At 45.8% G+C, this 19,132-nt stretch overlaps 1 protein-coding gene across 9 annotated transcripts in view; it reads right to left on the bottom strand.

The window, feature by feature from the left end:
* CTCFL (CCCTC-binding factor like) overlaps window positions 1-19,132 on the bottom strand; it is a 32,180-nt gene that overhangs the window by 417 nt on the left and 12,631 nt on the right. For 3 of the 9 annotated variants that reach the window (XM_025399338.1, XM_025399336.1, XM_025399337.1), the window contains exons 6-11: window positions 18,382-18,502; window positions 17,267-17,416; window positions 15,244-15,404; window positions 11,265-11,447; window positions 6,476-6,641; window positions 1-1,111 (exon numbers count right to left, since the gene is read on the bottom strand). The exon at window positions 1-1,111 is cut by the window's left edge. In XM_025399338.1, coding sequence (XP_025255123.1) covers window positions 963-1,111; window positions 6,476-6,641; window positions 11,265-11,447; window positions 15,244-15,404; window positions 17,267-17,416; window positions 18,382-18,502 — 930 coding nt within the window. In that variant the 3' untranslated portion in view covers window positions 1-962. Of the gene's footprint in view, window positions 1,112-2,635; window positions 3,496-6,475; window positions 6,642-9,402; window positions 10,516-11,264; window positions 11,448-15,243; window positions 15,405-17,266; window positions 17,417-18,381; window positions 18,503-19,132 lie in introns of those variants that run through there. The other 6 variants (XM_025399341.1, XM_025399342.1, XM_025399335.1 and 3 more) reach the window with 4 other exon arrangements.

Below are 19,132 nucleotides of genomic sequence, written 5' to 3'. Positions count from 1 at the left end.
CGCTGCTCGAGGGTGGAAAAATCTTGTCAATTGGCAAGAGAGAAATACTCACTAATCACTGGGCATTATGAAAAAGTACAAATTCCTTACAGGTACACATTTGCATTATCTGATTTTATGTTTCTTCTCACTCTGCCAATTACTTTAAAAATATAAAAAGAGTAGTTTTAGCAGAAAAAAGGGTTATGGAGTGAAATACTAATAAGCAATAATGGAATGTAACCAGGGCAATTTCATACCTGCCAAGGAACATAATTAAAAGAGAATACAAAAATCTAAAGGTGAACCTTGCTCCTATAATACCAAAGTAAGATAGATTTATTCCTTATTTTCTATCTAGTTTTTCGTTTCCTACTCAGTTTTCCTTTTTATAAGATTAAAACATTTTTGGCTGAATTTAGAAACTAATTAAAAGCATTATGGTAGCTTTAAATTTTGTAGAAAATTCATTTGTATAAAAATATAAAATTTGCCTTTAATGTTTAAAACCATACTATTAGAAATATCATGGGTGTATATAATGCAACATAAAAATTTCCAGCTTTGACTGTGGAAGCACTAGCTGGTCTAGACTATTTTGAAATACCCAAAAATCACTACTCATTCATTGTGGGCCACCTTGCCAATATCAAGTGAATGAATTCATAGGTTTGAGGTGTTACCCTCTCATTCAAGGTTTAAAACTTTTATAAAATGCCTGCAATGTTTCTTTGAAATATCCAGCTAAAAACAGGAGAACAATTCTAGACACTGCCTCAAACTTGTGTCATCCATTGTCATGAACTTAATTGCTTCAAAGAAAATGCTAAACATTTCTAACTTGCTTTAGGAATTAGAGACAGAGAACATGCAACCTGACTCTCACCTATCCATCATGTGGAGGAGCACTTCACGCCTTAATGCTAAAAACTTCTAACTTGCTTTAGGAATTATGGGCAGTGAATATGCAACCTGAATCCCTCTCACTTATCCATCATGTTGAGGAGCATTTCACAGGTCACGCCTTCATCCACGTCCTCTTTGACTCTGGCTGTGGTTTCTCCGCAGGCGCCAGGAAGCATCTCTCCTGGGAACTGTTCTCGCTTCGGGGCGGAAGCCTCGGCAGCAGCTTCTTGAAAAAAAGTCCAGGAGGAGCAAATTTATCAGAAAGTCAAGGAATTGGAATTTATAAACTGTGCAAACATATTTTGGAAACTATCACTTAAATGTGAACACAGCAGCGAGCATGTTAGAAAACAATCTAATTGATAAGATGGTACTATTCTGATCTCAACTACTGCCTTAAGTCAGGGCTTCTCAGCCTCAGCACTACAGACGTTTGGGGTCAGAGAGCTGTCTGCTGGGGGCAGGGTGCTCTTCTGGGCACTGCGGGATGTTAGCAGCAATCCTGGCCTCTACCACTAGATGCCAGTATCACCCTCCTCTCCAGCTGCAAAAACCATAAAAATGTCTCCAGACATTGCCAGTGTCCCCTAAAGGTGACAAGGGGGGGGGGGGGCACAGTCACCCCCAGCTGGCATCAGCTGCTGGAGGTGAACGTGGATCTTACAAGCTTTTTTTTTTTTTTTTTTTTGAGACGGAGTCTAGCTCTGTCGCCCAGGCTGGGGTGCAGTGGCCGGATCTCAGCTCACCGCAAGCTCCGCCTCCCGGGTTTACGCCATTCTCCTGCCTCAGCCTCCCGAGTAGCTGGGACTACAGGCGCCCGCCACCTCGCCCAGCTAGTTTTTTGTATTTTTTAGTAGAGACGGGGTTTCACCATGTTAGCCAGGATGGTCTCGATCTCCTGACCTCGTGATCCGCCCGTCTCGGCCTCCCAAAGTGCTGGGATTACAGGCTTGAGCCACCGCGCCCGGCGGATCTTACAAGCTTTATATCAAGGTGGATCTTAGAGATTTATATCGTGGCTGAGTTGCTCACCTAAGTCTTGTCTCAGTACCCGTGGCATGATGCTGCCTACATGAAGAAAGCCAGCTGCCTGCAGGAGATTTGTCCCTTTGGCCAATCGACATATACTGAGTACTGATTCTGGGTTGCGCGTCCTGCTAGGGATGCTGGAGCCAACGCCACGTGTGTATCCACAACCTGCTTCCCCTCCAGCAGCTCAGGAGCCAGTCTGCACAACTTAGTGGCTTTAAAACAGTCCACTGTGAACCAACCCATATCCAACCCTCTACTGTCCCCAACCTTCTCAGTACCAGGGACCCATATTCAACTCTCTACTGTCCCCAACCTTCTCAGTACCAGGGACCAGTTTTGTGGAAGACAATTTTTCCATGGACTGGTTGGGGGGACGGGGTTGGTTTGGGGATGGTTCAAGTGCATTACATTTTTTTTTTTTTTTTTTGAGACGGAGTCTCACTCTGTTGCCCAGGCTGGAGTGCTGTGGCCGGATCTCAGCTCACTGCAAGCTCCGCCTCCCGGGTTCCCGCCATTCTCCTGTCTCAGCCTCCCGAGTAGCTGGGACTACAGGCGCCCGCCACCTCGCCCGGCTAGTTTTTTTTGTATTTTTTAGTAGAGACGGGGTTTCACCGTGTTAGCCAGGGTGGTCTCGATCTCCTGACCTCGTGATCCGCCCATCTCGGCCTCCCAAAGTGCTGGGATTACAGGCTTGAGCCACCGCGCCCGGCCTCAAGTGCATTACATTTATTATGTACTTTATTTTTATTATTACATGGTGATATATAATTAAATAATTACACAACTCACCATAATGTAGAATCAGTGGGAGCCCTGAGCTTGTTTTCCTGCAACTAGACAGTCCCATCTGGGGGGGATGGGAGACAGTGAGAGATCGTTGGGCATTAGAGTCTCATAAGGAGTGTGCAGCCTAAATCCCTTGCACGTGTAGTTCACAACAGGATTCGCACTAATATGAGAACCCAACGCTGCCACTGATCTGACAGGAGGCGGAGCTCAGGGGGTGATGTGTGCGATGGGGAGCAGCTGTAAATACAGACGAAGCTTCGCTCCCTCACCCCCTGCTCACCTCCTGCTGTGAGGCCCAGTTCCCAACAGCCCACAGGTCCATGGGCTGGGGCTTGGGGAGCCCTGCCCTCTACTCATTTTCCAAATTACTTCCCCAAACATCCACAGAGTGCCACACTGAAGAACGTGATTGCCTCACGTTAGTTCTAAGTTGTCTGAGGACATTTTTGTCCATGCTTCCTTGAAGTACTTTTTTGGGGGGTAGATGGAGGGGGACAAGAAGACCCAGTTCTTAGATATGAAAAGAAACACTGAGATCCACAAAACTGGTGCCATCAGGCCAGGTGCGGTGGCTCATGCCTGTTAATTCCAGCACTTTGGGAGGCCAAGACGGGCAGATTACTTGAAGTCAGGAGTTTGAGACATGGTGAAACCTTGTCTCTACTAAAAATAATAGAACAATTAGCCAGGCGTGGTGGCAGGCACCTGTAATCCCAGCTCCTTGGGAGACTGAGGCATGAGAATCACTTGAACCCAAGAGGCAGAGGTTGTGGTGAGCCGAGATCACACCTGGGCTACACAGTGAAACTCTGTCTTAAAAAACAAAACCAAAAACTGGCACCATCAGAGTCACCCGTCGAGATCTACCAATGAACTGGAGAGGTGCTGCACGCTGGTGTTCTGGCAGAGCAGACACAGAAGCGAGACAATTATCTGGATAACACAGGCTACAAAGACCCTGAAATGCAAATTAAGTCATGCTTTTTGCCAGGTTATTTGCCTTAATTCACACTTGCTTTGGATATGACCGCTGACCATCAAAAATATGAAAAAAGTTTGTATATGTCCAATTCCTATCATCAGTTTTTAAGCTGATAAGAGCCTTCTCAACTCTTCTCCACAGCAAAAATGTCACCAACTGAGGGTGACACGTTCAAAATTCACCCCAAACCATTTGGCCTTCCAGAGGTTTCATTTAAGAGAAAATTACCGACAACAAGAAAACCCCACTACATTTAGGTGTCTTTAGGTGTCAAGATGGGGAGAACTGCAGAAGGGCTCTTTAGGTGCCGAATTAGTGGGTCAGTCACATTTCTCCACGCATCTTTTAGGATCTGACTTAAACGTAGAGCTCAGGCGGCCAGTAGCCTGGCCTTGGGTTTGCAATGCGGGCTGACGAATTGTGGGTCAAATTTCACCAGTCTGTCTTCTCCAGTAAAGGACTGTGCTTATTATTCACTGGTTTATTCAACAAGTAGTGCCTTAACGAGCACCGCTAAGGTCAGGCCTAGTGCCAGGAGCTGGGGACAGACCGATGGGCCATGCCCACCCTGGGGGAGCCTGCAGTGCGCTGCATGTGGGAGTCTGACACTTATTAAAGAACCAAATAAGCGTGAAGTGCACGGGAGGGGCAGCACAGGACCAGGGGGGTGCTCGCACGAAGTGCTTTTATTTTTCTGAAGACATGGAGCATGTTCAAGGCTGATAGGAAAGAGCGGGCCAGGAGGGGTGAGCTGGCTGAGGAGGGTGGGTGGGGGACATAAAGCTGATCGGAGGGGTGGGTTCCAGACTCAGAGTCAGATGGGGCCTTAGATGGGAAAGGTGGCTCCTCTACCAGCCCCTTCCTCCATTAAAAAGATATGAAAAATGGTATTTTACAACATCATTGGTATAAAGGAATCCAAATGGAATCCAGGCTGCATTCACTACTTGATACCCATCAGTGGGACACTGGTTTTTCTTCTGATCTGACCCGATGAGCACTGTGGACAGCCCTGTGCCCTGCGGGGCCGGATGGAGAAGCCCCAGGAGCTGGCAGAGGATGGCGGGAACTCCAGCTGGGAGTGGGACGACACAGGAATGCCAGGGCAGCGGGCAGCAGAGCCCATCTGCTGGTGCAGAGTCAGCGAGGCCTCCACCCAGAGGGAGGGAGGCAGGGGCTGGGAGTTTGGGATGAAGGTGCTCATTGGAAATCAGTGGAAAAGTTGTTGGTATTGAGGTTCAGAATGAGGGCTCTGGGCACCCGGGCAGGCTCGTCCCCACCCTGCACTGCAGCTCTCTCCCTGCCAGACGGATGACAGTGTCCCCTGCAGAGGGCTGTGGTCAGGATAAGAAGGCACTCTGTGAGCTCTCAGTGGTAACTGCTGATGCCTGGAGAAGAAAGGAGGGTGCTCCGCGGACGGGCAGCGTGCACAATTCTGAAGAGTTCCAACTGAGCTGAGCGACTGGGCACTGCCTGGGACCCCTCAGGCAGGGCCTGGCTGCGTGATGCAGGCATGGGAAAGGCAGGCCTGGGACGCACCCAGGCTTAGGGCTTTGCCAGATGGTGAGACACAGAGAAAGAGCGGGGGAGTGCGGCCTGTGGACAGAGCGACTGGAACCAGGGACCCAGAACCAACTCCGCACAGAGGGAGCGGGAAGGACTGCAGGATGCCCGCTTCTACTTGAGTTTCAGATACATGTCGAACATTTTTTTTTAGTATAAGTATATCCCCAATAGTGATGGGACACGTTTAAACAACGATTCACTGTGTATCTGAAATTCAGATTGAGCTGGGCATCCTCTATCTGATCTGGTAACTCTTGAGGGAAGGCAGGTGGAGGGCAACCATCATCTGTGGGAACATCTGCAAGGCAGGGACTGAGTCTGGAATCAGAATGTGGGGCATATGCTTGTGCCGTAAGGTTGGACAGTTTCCAGTCATCTATGGTTCTAAGGTTCTCACAGGAAAGGAACGGAGATAGTAAACAGAGTGGGTGTTTGCCTGTGCAGGTGTCAGGTCGGTCCCTCTGACAGCAGAGCCATTCACAGGACACACAGGACAGGGCCCAGCTTTGGCCAACCTGAGAACTCACTTCAGCTCCCAGAGGCCAGAGGACGAAGACTGTGATGGCTGTGGGGGCTGGACAGTGGCCCCTAAAAGGATATATCCACATCCTAAGCCCCATACCTGACCTCCTTTTTTCAAAAGAAATCCTGAATCCTAAATGAAAAATGTCTTTGTAAGAGGCAGAAGAGAAGGCCCAGACACAGAAGAGAGGACAGAGCTATGAAAAGACAGAGGCAGAGACTGGGGGACGTGGCCACAAAGCAAGGAATGCTGGAGCCACCAGAGCTGCAAGAGGCCAGGAGGGATCCTCCCTTAGGTCCCCAGAGGGAGGGCGGCCCTGCCCACACTTGGATTGAGGATTTCTGGCCTCTAGAGCTATTTGAAAATCAATTTCTATTGTCCCAAGTCACCCAGCTTGTGGTCATCTATTGCAACAGCCCAGGACAGTCCCCGTAGCTGCAGGTGACAGTCCAGCATGATGGAAGAAGGGTCCTGGGGGTGGGGGTCGCATGTGGACCTGTGTGAGGCTCTCACACTGACTTTCTCATGCTACACTCACTGCCATTCTGAGAGATCTCGCACAAGCCACCTCGCAGGACCGACTGGTGGACGAATAGGGGCTCTGGACACATCCCCTGGACAGCAACACTCGGCACCCAGGATAGTTACAACCAGAAAACCACTGACGCAGTAAAAACAAATCTGTGTAAAATCAGTACCGTCTCCATTCGCGGCTTCCTTCCATCCCTTCGCAGCTTCCTTCTGACCCTTCGTGGCTTCCCTCAGGATGGTCTGCTTCCTCTTTCTTGTTTTTCTTCCTTTTCCTGAAGCAGCCAACTTTGCTTCCCCTGAGCCACACTTCTCTGAATGTCTGTGCATGTTACTCTGTCGGAGAATTGACACGGAACACACAAGGCAAGTGAAATAGGGCAGGGACCCCTCTTGGGGGCCTGTGGGGACCTCAAGCATGGAAATAAAGGAAAATACTGAGTTCTTTTGAAGGAAATTCCACGCACCTCACTAGCCCTAAGAACTAAACGAGCAACTTGATAAGCAAGAAGGTAAAAGGAGGACAGACTTTGTGACCCACATATGTAATCCCAGTACTTCAGGAGGCCAAAGGGGAGGGTAGCTTGAGGTCAGGAGTTCGAGACCAGCCTGGGCAACAACAGTGAGACCCCAGCTCTACAAAAGATAAAACATAAAAAATTAGCCAGCTGTGGTGGCATGCGCCCTGAGATCCCAGCTACTCATGAGGCTGAGGTGGGAGGATCGCTTCAGCCCAGGAGGTCGAGGCTGCAGTGAGCTGTGACTGCACCACTGCACTTCAGCCTGAGTCACAGAATGAGAACCTATCTCAAAAAAAAAAAAAAAAAAAAAGAAAAGAAAAGAAAAGGTAATAGGAACCTAAAACAATAGCCAAGGAAGCTAGACTCAGGATGTTTGGTTCCCTTACAGAAACCTGAGATTTTTTTTTTTTTTTTTTTAGTTTTTTGAGATTGAGTCTTGCTCTGTCACCCAGGCTGAAGTGCAGTGGCGCGGTCTCAGCTCACTGCAACCTCTCCCTTCCAGGTTCAAGCAATTCTCCTGCCTTAGCCTCCCGAGTAGCTGGGACTACAGGCGAGCACCACCATGCCCAGCTAATTTTTGTATTTTTAGTAGAGACAGGGTTTCATCATCCTGGCCAGGCAGGACTCAAACTCCTGACCTCAAGTGATCCACCTGCCTTGGCTTCCCAAAGGGCTGGGATTACAGGTGTGAGCCACTGCACCTGGCCAAGATAACATCTTAACATCCGTCCCTGAGTTGTTTTTTAGAAACCTGGCTCTTTACCAAACAGGCCCACTGGCAGGGAGACCTAAGACAAGGGGGAACTGGGGGCTGAAATCTGACCACTGCTAAATTTGTTCTAATTTTGTTCTTAATTTCCTCCTGAGAGGCCTGGAGGAGGTCATGTCCCATGAACCAGAGCTAACATTCTTTTCCGAAAATTTTAAACAAAACTTCTCTTCCTTAACCAACTGCAAACCAGAGTCTCTGAATCTACCTACAACCTGTAAGCCCCTGTTGCAAGATATCCTGCCCTTTTAGGGCAAGGTATCCTCCATGCACTGATTTATGATTTTGTCTGTAGCTTCTGCTCGCTTGGCACCCTGCAAATAAATACCTTCCTTTCTCCTGCTGCAAACTGCGGTGTGGATATCTGGTCTTACTGCACCAGGCAAGCAGACCCCAGTTTGGTTCTACAAGAGTCAGCTTCCCCAAATGCACTGAAAAACACACAGTTAAAGAGACAGGCTTTGGGAAAACTGTGGGTAACATGGATCTTTGATAATCTTGTGCAAAAATGATGACTTTTTAAAGGTGACCCTTTCTGTTGTGTTTAGGTCTAGCCAAAAGCTAGCTTGCTTTGAGTATTTTTTTAATAACAGAAATCAGTGAGAAGACAAAATTTATTTCTCTAGAATGTTTCTACTCTCTGAAGTGATGATCGATATTGAACCAAAAATTCAATACATCAGTCAATTTTATAACCATCAACTTCATACCATAAAGATTTTACTTTTCTGTTCTTCTCTCCTGAAGCTACTGAGCAGAGGTCATGGGTGGCAGTTATGAAACTGTATACAACATTCAGGAATAAAAGTCAAAGACTTCCCCTAGTCAAGCCTATTCGTGACATATTCTCATCCAACGAACACTTAGGATAATCTTAAGTGAGAAAATTTTCACTTTTTGAAAAGGTCCCAGGCAAAAGTAAAAAACTGGTAACAGGTGTTTAAATTTGCAAATTATATGAAGCATCCTGCCTGATTCCCATTTTGACTTTCCCACTGTGCTTAACGGGACTGTCTGCGTTTATGATGGAAGGAGGAAGAATTTACACATAATGGGGGTGATGTAACAGCTTGTTTAAACTTCTTCCATTTTATGCTTAGACACTGGGGTTGGCAAACGACAACCAGTGGGTCAAATCTGGCTGCCAACTGTTTGTGAAAGTTTTACTGGAACACAGCCACGTCTATTCACTTACACACTGCATCCACAGCTGCTTCTGTGATACAAGGGCAGACTTAAGAAGTCGTGGCAGAAACTGATTTGCATTGCCCTGGTGATTAATGACGCTGTGCTTACTAGCCACCTCTATGTTTTCCTTGGAGAAAGGTCTATTTAGATACTTTAGCTGTTTTGTTTTTTTTTTTTTTTTCCCGAGACAGTCTCGCTCTGTCGCCCAGGCTGGAGTGCAGTGGCACGATCTCAGCTCACTGCAACCTCCGCCTCCTGGGTTCAAGCAATTCTCCTGCCTCAGCCTCCTAAGTAGCTAGGATTACAGGCATGTGCCATCACACCCGGCTGATTTTTGTATTGTTAGTAGAGACGGGGTTTCACCATGTTGGCCATGCTGGTTTCGAACTCCTGACCTTGTGATCCACCTGCCTTGGCCTCCCAAAGTGTTGGGATTATAGGCGTAAGCCACCATGCCTGGCCTAGATACTTTACCTGTTTTTTACTGTAATAAATAAAAACTCAGTAAATACAGTCTATTTACTGAGTTTTAAGAGTTCTTATATTCTAGACACAAGTCCAAATATGCTTTCTTGAACAGAAGTTTCAAAAATTTTATGTTCTGAGGGGACTGCATGAGGCAGACTTCTTCTTTTCTCTACATTTTTATTTCTTGCACCAAAGGGCAGTTTCTTCTCTTTAGAATTCTGCTCGTTAATTTTAACTTTACAATTTTAGCATGAGCAATGGTGTTTTGGGAGCACTGCCACAGCTTTCATTTGAAATTTTAAACTAATAGGGTTGACATTCCGGAACTACCCCACTGTGCTACTTAGAAAAACACAACTACACTACTGTTTTAAGAGGAAAGATTTTTAAAAATGGTCAACTTCAGGAAATTCAACTTTTATAAAACTTTTTATAAAGTTAGGCTGAAGCCTGCATGGTCCAGGGATCTAGCCATGCGCAGTGGTTTTTACATGTTTGGAAATTCTTTGATGCTGTTCCTTTCAAAAGAAACTTCACTTCCCCTCCTTGAGTGTAGGGGGACTTCATGGTTCATTTCTTGTGACTAGAAGTAATGTGCTACTTTTTTTTTTTGAGACAGAGTCTTGCTCTGTCACCCAGGCTGGAGGCCAGTGGCGCCATCTCAAGTCACTGCAACCTCCGTCTCCTGGGTTCAAGTGATCCTCCCATCTTAGCCTCCCAAGTAGCTGGGATTATAAGCATGCACCACCATGCCTAGTTGTTTTTTTTTTTTTTTTTTCTTTTTAGAGACAGGGTTTCACCATGTTGGCCAGACTGGTCTCGAACTCTGGGCCTCAAATTATCCGCCTGCCTTGAACTCCCAAAGTACTGGGATTACAGGTGTGAGCCCTCACACCTGGCTGCTGTGCTGCTTTTAAGACTAGATTGCAAAAGGCCCCGTGGCTTCCTCCTTGCACTCTCTCACTTGCTCTGAGTCAGGAGGACACTCAAGCAGCCCTGCAGAGAGGGCTGTGGCAAGGGACTGAGGCCGGTGCCAGCAGTTGTGTGGTAGAGCTGTCCTGGAAGCAGATCCTCTGGCCCCAGTCCAGCCTTCGGATGATGCAGCCCTGGAGGACATCCTGACTGCAGCCTCAGGAGTGACCCTGAGCCAGGACCACCCAGTTCAGCCAACCCACAGAATCTGTCAGGTGATAAATGTTTGTGGTTTTAAGTCACTCCATTTTGAGGTAATCTGTCATGCAGAAATAAATAACTAATACAACACCTAAAAGAATAAAACCGTAATTGTATTCCTTACCCCAGCACCAACAGCACTATTCTTTTTTTAAATTATTATTAAAAAAATTATCTTAGAGACAGGGTCTCACTCTGTCTTCAAGGCCAGAGTGCAGTGGTGTGATCGTGACTCACTGCAGCCTCCAACTCCTGGGCTCAAGTGATCCTCCTGTCTCAGCCTCCTGAGCAGCTAGGCCGACAGGGGTGCGCCACCACACCCAGCTAATTTTTTTTGGAGGGGCGGGGATTTCCCTATGTTGTCCAGGCTGATGTCAAACTCCTGGCCTCAAGTGATACTCTCGCCTTGGCCTCCCAAGTAGCTGGGATTATAGACACCAATAACGTTATTCTAGGGACATCTGTGTGAAAATTGCATTCTCTCTGTCAAGTAGCCTAAATCTAGTTCACTGGAACAATCTGAAAATATTACACTAAAAGCTGGGGTTTTTTGGGGAGTCTAATAACTCTCTAAAACTATTTGTAAGATTTTGTGTGTTGGATTGTCTTTTTTTTTTTTTTTTTTTTTTTTTTAAGGGATGAGGAGACCACACTTTCATAGGATTCTTCAAGAATTTTTGATTTTAAAAAACTAATAACCACTTTCCTAAGGCATGACAGATGCTCCTGAAGTCCTGGCAGGTTTCTATAATCGGGTTTAAACTCTCCTGGTGTGACACTGTCCTCCTGAGATAGAGGGATCTTTCCATGGGGGATTTACTGTGACTTAAGTAAGCTTACCCAGCGGGAAAAGCCTTTGCCACACTTGGAGCATTTGTAAACAGTCGGGATGAAATTTGCATCGTGGTATTTCCTGAAGTGAACGTTTAGAAGTTGCTTCTGTCGGAAACACTTATTGCAGGAAAGGCAGGTGAACGGTTTCTCTCCAGTGTGGGTGCGAATGTGAGCAGTCATGTGACGTTCCTAAGAGGGAAGGGGAAGAAAGCAGCTTGTCTAGTTCAAAGGGTTTTTTTCTATATTAGACATTGTTTATCATACAATACCTTTTATTTCCCTCCCCAAAGATGAGTCCACTATTAAGCAGAATTACTGCAAACACATTCTGAACAAGGCATCATTCACTCTCAGTAAGTGGCCGTCTAGGAAACAAACTCGTATACAGCAGCAGCAAATGACAAAGGTCTTGCAGTGGAGTCCTTGCTGGCTCTCCAGTCCTGTTGGGATGTGGGAGTACACACCGCAGGGCGTGAAAGGATGGTCCTTTGTCCCCTCATTACTGGGAGTCCTCCTTCTATACAACTATTTGCAATTACCTGAGTTTACAAAGGGCAAATAGAACCTGCAAACTTAAAAATCAAATGTCAGAGTTTAAATTCAACAGGACTTTGGGGTTGCAAGTATGTTAAGTCTCTAAACATTTTTCCATTTACTTCCCAATAGTATTGTAACAGATCTTAATACCGATTTTTTTGTTTTTTTTTTGAGACAGGGTCTCGCTCTGTCACCCAGGCTGGAGTACAGTGGAACAATCATAGCTCAATGCAATCTCAAACTCCTGGGCCCAAGTGATCCTCCTGCCTCAGCCTCCTGAGTAGGTGGGACTGTGGGTGTGTGCCACTACGCTCAGCTCAGTTTGTATTTTTTGTAGAGACAAGGTCTCACAAGGTTGCCCAGGCTGGTCTCAGATGCCTAGCCTCAAGCAATTCTCCTGCCTTAGCCTCCCAAAGTGCTGGGATTATAGGTGTGAGCCATTGTACCTGGCCTAAATAGAGATTTTATCTTAGACAGGAGAAAATAATTTGAGAAATCGGGACAAAAATATGTATGAAGTCAAGCAAAAGCACACATTTTGTTTTATTTAAAATGTGGTGATAATTTGGATTAAACATACATTCGGCCACTTCTGCATTACTGTCAGTGGCCTAACTGATGGTCTTTCTTCTAATCTTTCTCTCATCCAATTCACTGAACACCCCCTTCCACGCACAGCTTTCACCTCATCACCCTCCTTCGGGACAGCATCTCTGGCTCTCCCTGCTAGGAGCCAGGCTCTCAAGGACTGCGGCAGCCAGGAGCATCCAGCAGTGCTCCGAGCCTCTGCCCATGGCCACGGCCTGCCTGGCTGCTCTCTGCTCCCACATACCTGCTGTATGCCTGCTCCAGGACCCCCTCATCCTTTCCAAGTCTTATCCATCTTTCAGGAAGCCCTCCTAGTTCATTTGAAGAAATACGAGCCTGGGGCCACAGAATATTCTTTGTTCAAAATTTACCAGAAAAACTTTTTCCTTTATCTAAGGCATTTACAGCTTATAGCCCACACTTCGAAACACAGGAAGCACTGATTTTCACCTTTGGTAACCAATAGCATGCAATGCTTCAAAGCAGTGGTTTGGTTTTCAAACTTCTAGTCTGAGGGCCCTTCAAACTTTAAAAAATTACTGTGGCCTCTGAAGAGCTTTTATTTATACAGGTGGCATGTATTAGTATTTACTTTCTTAGAAAGCAAAACTGAGGAATTCTTAAGTATTTAAAAAAAACATTTATTAACTCATTTAATAATAACAAACCAACTACATATTATTTCTGTAAAATTATCTATTTTTCAAAACAAAAATAACCTAATGTCTGTCTCAATAGATAAGGTTGCCAGTTAAAATACAGGCTGCAACTACTTGTATATAAAACTATTCGTTGTTTGTCTGAAATTCAAATGTCACTAGGTGTGCTGTATTTTTATTTGCTAAGTCTGGCAACTCTATTAAAAGCATTCAGGGCTGGGTGCGGTGGCTCATGCCTGTAATCCCAGCACTTTGGGAGGCCAAGACAGGCGGATCATGAGGTCAGGAGATCGAGACCAACCTGGCTAACACGGTGAAACTCCGTCTCTACTAAAAATACAAAAAATAAGCCAGGTGTGGTGACAGGCGCCTATAGTCCCAGCTACTCGGGAGGAGGCTGAGGCAGGAGAATGGCGTGAACCCGGGAGGCGGAGTTTGCAGGGATCGCGCCACTGCACTCTAGCCTGGGCGACAGAGCGAGACTCCTTCCGTCTCAAGAAAAAAAAAAAAAAAAGCATTCAGATGGATTCCTATCTCTGCTCTTCCGTCAGTCCACTGGAGTATGTTAAATGATAAAGAAAATTTGGTCTCATAGACATGTAGTTTGAAAAGAGAGCAACATTTCACCAGCTCTTCCAAGTAATTGTGGCCATTCTTCTCTATTACACTAAAATTCAGTTAGTAGCAATTTCTTTTTTTAGGGTCTCACTCAGTTGCCTGGGCTGGAGTGCAGTCGTAAGAACACAGCTTACTGCAGCCTCAACCTCCTGGGCTTAAGTGATCCTCCAACCTCAGCCTCCTGAGTAGCTGGGATAGATGTGAACACCACACCCAGCTAATTTTTGTATTTTTTTGTAGAGACAGGGTCTCATTATGTTGCCCAGGTTGGTCTTGAACTCCTGAGCTCAAGAGTTCTGTCCATCTCGGCCTCCCAAAGTGCTGGGACTATAGGTGTGAGCCTGTGTGTCTGGTGATGGTAATTTCTTACCCATGGGTTGCAATGTGGAATCTGAAACCCTGCCAAGGAACTTGTTCTCTGTAACTTTAAAACCTCTTGGTCTTTTCCTTTGAATGGATCTTTTACCTGTGTGTGAGTCTGTAACATCATGGATTGGTCATTTGGAAAATACTAGTTTACTGAGCTATGCAGATCTTCTAAATGCTAACATATTTCATTATACAATATAAAAATTGCTTTAAAAAATCACTCCAATCTATTTTTTTTTTTTTTTTTTTTTGAGATGGAGTCTCACTCTGTCTCCCAGGCTGGAGTGCAGTGGCATGATCTCAGCTCACTGCAACCTCCGCATCCCAGGTTCAAGCGATTCTCCTATCTCAGCCTCCTGAGTAGCTGGGACTTCAGGTGTGCACCACCATGCCCAGCTAATTTTTGTGTTTTTTAGTAGAGATGGGGTTTCACCATATTGGCCAGGCTGGTCTCAAACTCCTGACCTCAAGTGATCCGCACGCCTCAGCCTCCCAAAGTGCTGGGATTCCAGGTGTGAGTCACCACACCTGGCCTACGTTGTTCATTTAGAAAAAAATGTCCACCAATGCCCAATGACTGAGTAAATAGAGTTTATCTTGTTCCTTAGTGAAAATGACATTCACTGAAAAAGGGGCTAGTTGAGCTGGAAACTCAAGCCCCCACATGCTTTTCCTCCAGACTGTGGAAGACAGTGGAGGTGCATATGCCAGCTTCTAATCTCATCACAAAGATTATTACAAAGAAAGTATTCTGGGTCAAGACTGAATAAAGTTAACAACTTTTACTGCCTCTTCAAGGACACTGTCATGTAAAACTGCCCTTTATTTTTGCTGCCAGTGTATGAAGGTGAAGACCACCACCGTGACCAGTTTCACTGTGTGTCACTGCCTTGATCTGGGCTAAGGACCACCTTTGTTTTGGCACCAAAAGTGCAAATGTCAGTGTCTCAAAATGACACCTTTCCATGATCATAACAAGGGCTTGGCTCTTATGGGACCCTAGTTGGTCACAGGGAGCTCTGGGAGTACATGAACATACTTTAAGAACTGTTGTTTTCTACGACCGGCTCACCATTGCTTTCTGGTTATTTTGAATAGGATACTCTATTAAAAGCGTGACTTTTCTCAGTATTTTCAAGGTGGTAAAGAATCCTACCCCAGCCCTCCATTCTTCCATGCACCACTGCCTCTCCAAATTAAGTAAAGTACAATACCTGCTTGCAGGCATAACTGCAGTGTTCACACTTGAACCTCTTCTCATTTTTATGAGTTTTCTGGTGCTGAATGAGGGCATAGCGTTCATGGAAGACAGCAGAACAGTAGCGGCATTTCAGCTCTGCAGCGCTGTAAGCATGCAAGTTGCGCATATGCACACCTAAAATGGTTACAGAACATTATAGACTTCAAGAATGTTGTTTTCTGTTAACCTGCTTCCCCCCTCCTCTAAACCGGAGTTTCTCAGCCTTGGGGCTAGAGCATGCTAGTTCCTTCCTGGGCAGGGCGAGGTGGGTTATCCTGTGCATTGGAGGAGGTTAAGCAGCACTCCTGGTGTCTGTCTACCACATGCCAGCAGCACCTCTTTCTCCCCGGTCGTGAAAGCCAAAATACCTCTAGGTATCACCACCTGTCCTCTGTGGGGTAAAATCATTCCCAGTTGAGAACCACTGCTCTAAACGAACAGAATGCTGAAATACCATTTTAATATTCTTTCAATATGGAGTTAAATGTTATGTAAGGTATGTCATACTGAACCTAAAATGTTCATTTAACAAAGCACTTTGAGCACTACCTTATGAAGGGGTAGGTCAATGTTAGGATGATGTTAAGGTGGTTTTATATAAAAAGATATAACATCTTTATTTTACCTTAAAAAATCCACATGTTGTTAGAAGTCAGTGCCCTGTTATTTCCCATGTTGAAATTAACCCGAGACACATGGTGAGGTCTGGCTGGGTTTGCTCATCTATGGGTTTGCTCATCTATGCCTAATACATGATGGTCTTGTGATACTTGTGTAAGAAACCAAATGACAACTGACAGCTCTGTGATGGAGCTATTCCACCTTACCCACAGTGACTCAGACATTTAGAGAGCTTGATTTCTCATATAGTCATGGGAAAGAAGAATTAGTGTGTTTATAAAGCATCTTACAGGGCTATGCAGAGTGTATCACCCACTGGCATGAGATAGATATAAACCGTGTTATTTTGTCATGGTGTCAAAAAAGTCTAGCAACTGGCTAGACTTGTGCCCCAGCAAGCCCCACTGGGCTGTTTTGTGATGTGCTGGTAACTGTGGCAACAATGACAGAATGGTCCAGATGAGAAATAAAAGTTAAGACTTTGTGGAACACCTTTCACCTTTCAGAAAGGTTTTCAAAAAAGTTCATCTCATCTCCAGAATTTCTTTGGGCAAAAGGGTCAATTTTTTGTTTTGCTAACGTATTTTGTGTCATATGTTTTGTGTCATATATTTTGGAAAGAGAAATAAGATCATGGAAAAAGGGAGGCCCAGGAATCCTGAAAAAAAGAAAAGGCTCATTGGCTCACACTTACCCACACCCTCCCTCCCATTGCTCAACAGTGGCTGGCTTCCCCACAGGCAGTTATCAAATCCCAGCTCCTAGGCCTGCTGTTCAGACCCTCTGGATTTCCACTCCCACTCTGGGGGGTCTGACAGTTAGAAGGCTCACCACGGTAGATGCAGATTACGCGTTACAGGCCCACCTCCTTTCCCAAAGTGACTGTCTTAAGGGAAAAACTGTGTCTTTTGTACCTTCTGCTCCCACAACTTTTTAGGCCCACAGCCAGGGTTTAAGAAAAGCTTGCTGGGTGTCACACAGAGAGCACTGATAAATAGGAACCCAGAATCCAGCCGCCTCCTAGCACCCTTGGTCATGTGACTCCTGGGCAGGTTACTGTATGTCTCTGAGCCCCAGTGTCCTCCTCATCTGAAAAATAGGCCCAATGTGGAAAGAAATAATACCCATCCGTGAAAGGTCTTATCACGTGCATACGGAACAGGCCTGGGCCGGGATTCTAAAATCATGCTATAAAATGCACTTATGAGATCCAGCCACCAGATGGTGCGACAGGACCTCTGAAGAAAATGTGTCCCAGGGCCAAGTTCCCGCCGCCTCCCAGTATCAGGGCCAGTACATTGCAGGTACATAGGGCCTCGCTCCAAAGAGCCAGCAAATGCTGTAGTAAAAGAAACATCACTAAACCAGACACTCACGTAGGTCACTTTTCCGTGCAATGATGGTGGCACAATGGGGACACTGGTGTTTGGGGACGTTTTCGCCGTGCTTCTGCAGAATATGTATTTTCATGGTCCCGCTCTGGGTGAAGCGGGTGTGGCAGATGTGGCACTCGTAAGGCTTCTCACCTGAGATGCAGACAACAAAGTGATTCCCCCTCCAGGCCTGATCCTTGCCAAAGGCTACCTGTGCTGAAAGTGTTTCTTTTGCCGTAAGCCTCCTTTATCAACCCCCTTCCCACCGGACAACCCCCAATTAGTATGAGACTCCCAAATCAAGCCCAGACAGCTTATGTCAAGTACGGCTGTGTCCATGATGGACCAGACACACGACTTCCTCGCATCTGGTGGCTACGCAAGAGTTCCATGTGGTTCACATCCATGGGGCTGTACGAAGAACCAAGAAGTACACATAAATGTATTCTTTACATAGTAAGACATCAAGTACCTCTGTTACAAAACCAGCACACTTTATGTTTTGCCTTAAAGTTGAAGAATGAATTAAGGAGTTGACTTTTATTTATTTTTATTTACTTGTTTTTTGAAACAGGTTCTCACTCTGTCACCCAGGCTGGAGTGTGGTGGTGCAATGCTTGCTCACTGCAGCCTCAACCTCCTGAGTTCAAGTGATTCTCCTGCTTCAGCCTCCCAAGTAGCTGGGACCACAGGTGTGCACCACCAGGCCCGGCTAAGTTTTAAATTACTTGTAGAGACAGGGTCTCCCTAGGATGCCCAGGCTGGTCTCAAACTCCTGGACTCAAGGGATCCTCCTGCCTCAGCCTCCCAAAGTGCTGGGATTACAGGTTTGAGCCACTGTGCCTGGCCAGGAGTTGAGTTTTAAATACCCGAAAAATCTATGGAAGCGAATACTTTGTGTTTTACTCCACACAGTGGGGTTGCGGCACAATGTCTATGCAGACTCTCTTACTGCTAAATAAAGGTAAAGGTACAGATCAAGATCCTCGTATCACAAAGGCACACAAAAATCCACTTTTACCTTTAAACTTTAATTGTGCCCATAAAAAGTAATTTTTTAAAGCTTGCTTTAAGAGCTAACACTGTAGGTATCAAGCCTTCAGCACCAGAGCCCTTACCTGAGTGTGTTCTCATGTGGCGTTTCAGCTTGTAGGTGTCTCTGCTGGCGTAGCTGCACTGGCAACACTGAAAGGGGCGCTCCCCAGTGTGGGATCGGACATGGCGCTTCAATTTACTTGCCTAATAAATACATAAATGATGTTCATAGAAATAGAAACTCGAAAGTGGCAGAGTCTTCCATTAATCAGCATTATAAAAGATTTAAATTAATCAGATTTTAACATCAGAGCACCAGAGCATATTTCACTCACTGCAGAAAACATGAAAAAGTCATTACTTTTGATCATCTGTTATGGGCGATTTTATTTCATTTGATGTGTGTGCGTATAAGCTCCTGTAGGGTAATGGGCAGCAGTTCTGAAGGCTTTCGCATTCACCTTCACTTTAACCCTACCTGCTGAATGCCACACAGGATTGTATTTTCATTTCTAAGGCCATACATGCCCAATAGTTACAAAATTTAGATTACACTGTAAACGCACAAAGGCAAACATTTTGTTTTCCTTGCATAAAGTGAAAATCTTGAAACTCTAGCTCTTGTTAGGTGTGGTGGCTCACACCTCTAATCCCAGCACTTTGGGAGGCTGAGAGGGGTGGATCACCTGAGCTCAGGAGTTTGAGACCAGCCTGGGCAACATGGCAAAACCTGTTCTCTACCAAAAATTAAAAATGAGCTGGGCATGGTGGCACATGCCTGTGGTCCCAGCTACTTGAGAGGCTGAGGTTGCAATGAGCCAAAATCACGCCACT

The sequence above is a fragment of the Theropithecus gelada genome, chromosome 10, assembly GCF_003255815.1.
Source record: "Theropithecus gelada isolate Dixy chromosome 10, Tgel_1.0, whole genome shotgun sequence".
NCBI lineage: Eukaryota > Metazoa > Chordata > Mammalia > Primates > Cercopithecidae > Theropithecus > Theropithecus gelada.
Note: the sequence above shows the minus strand (reverse complement) of the source record. Positions and strands in the feature narration are given on the sequence as shown.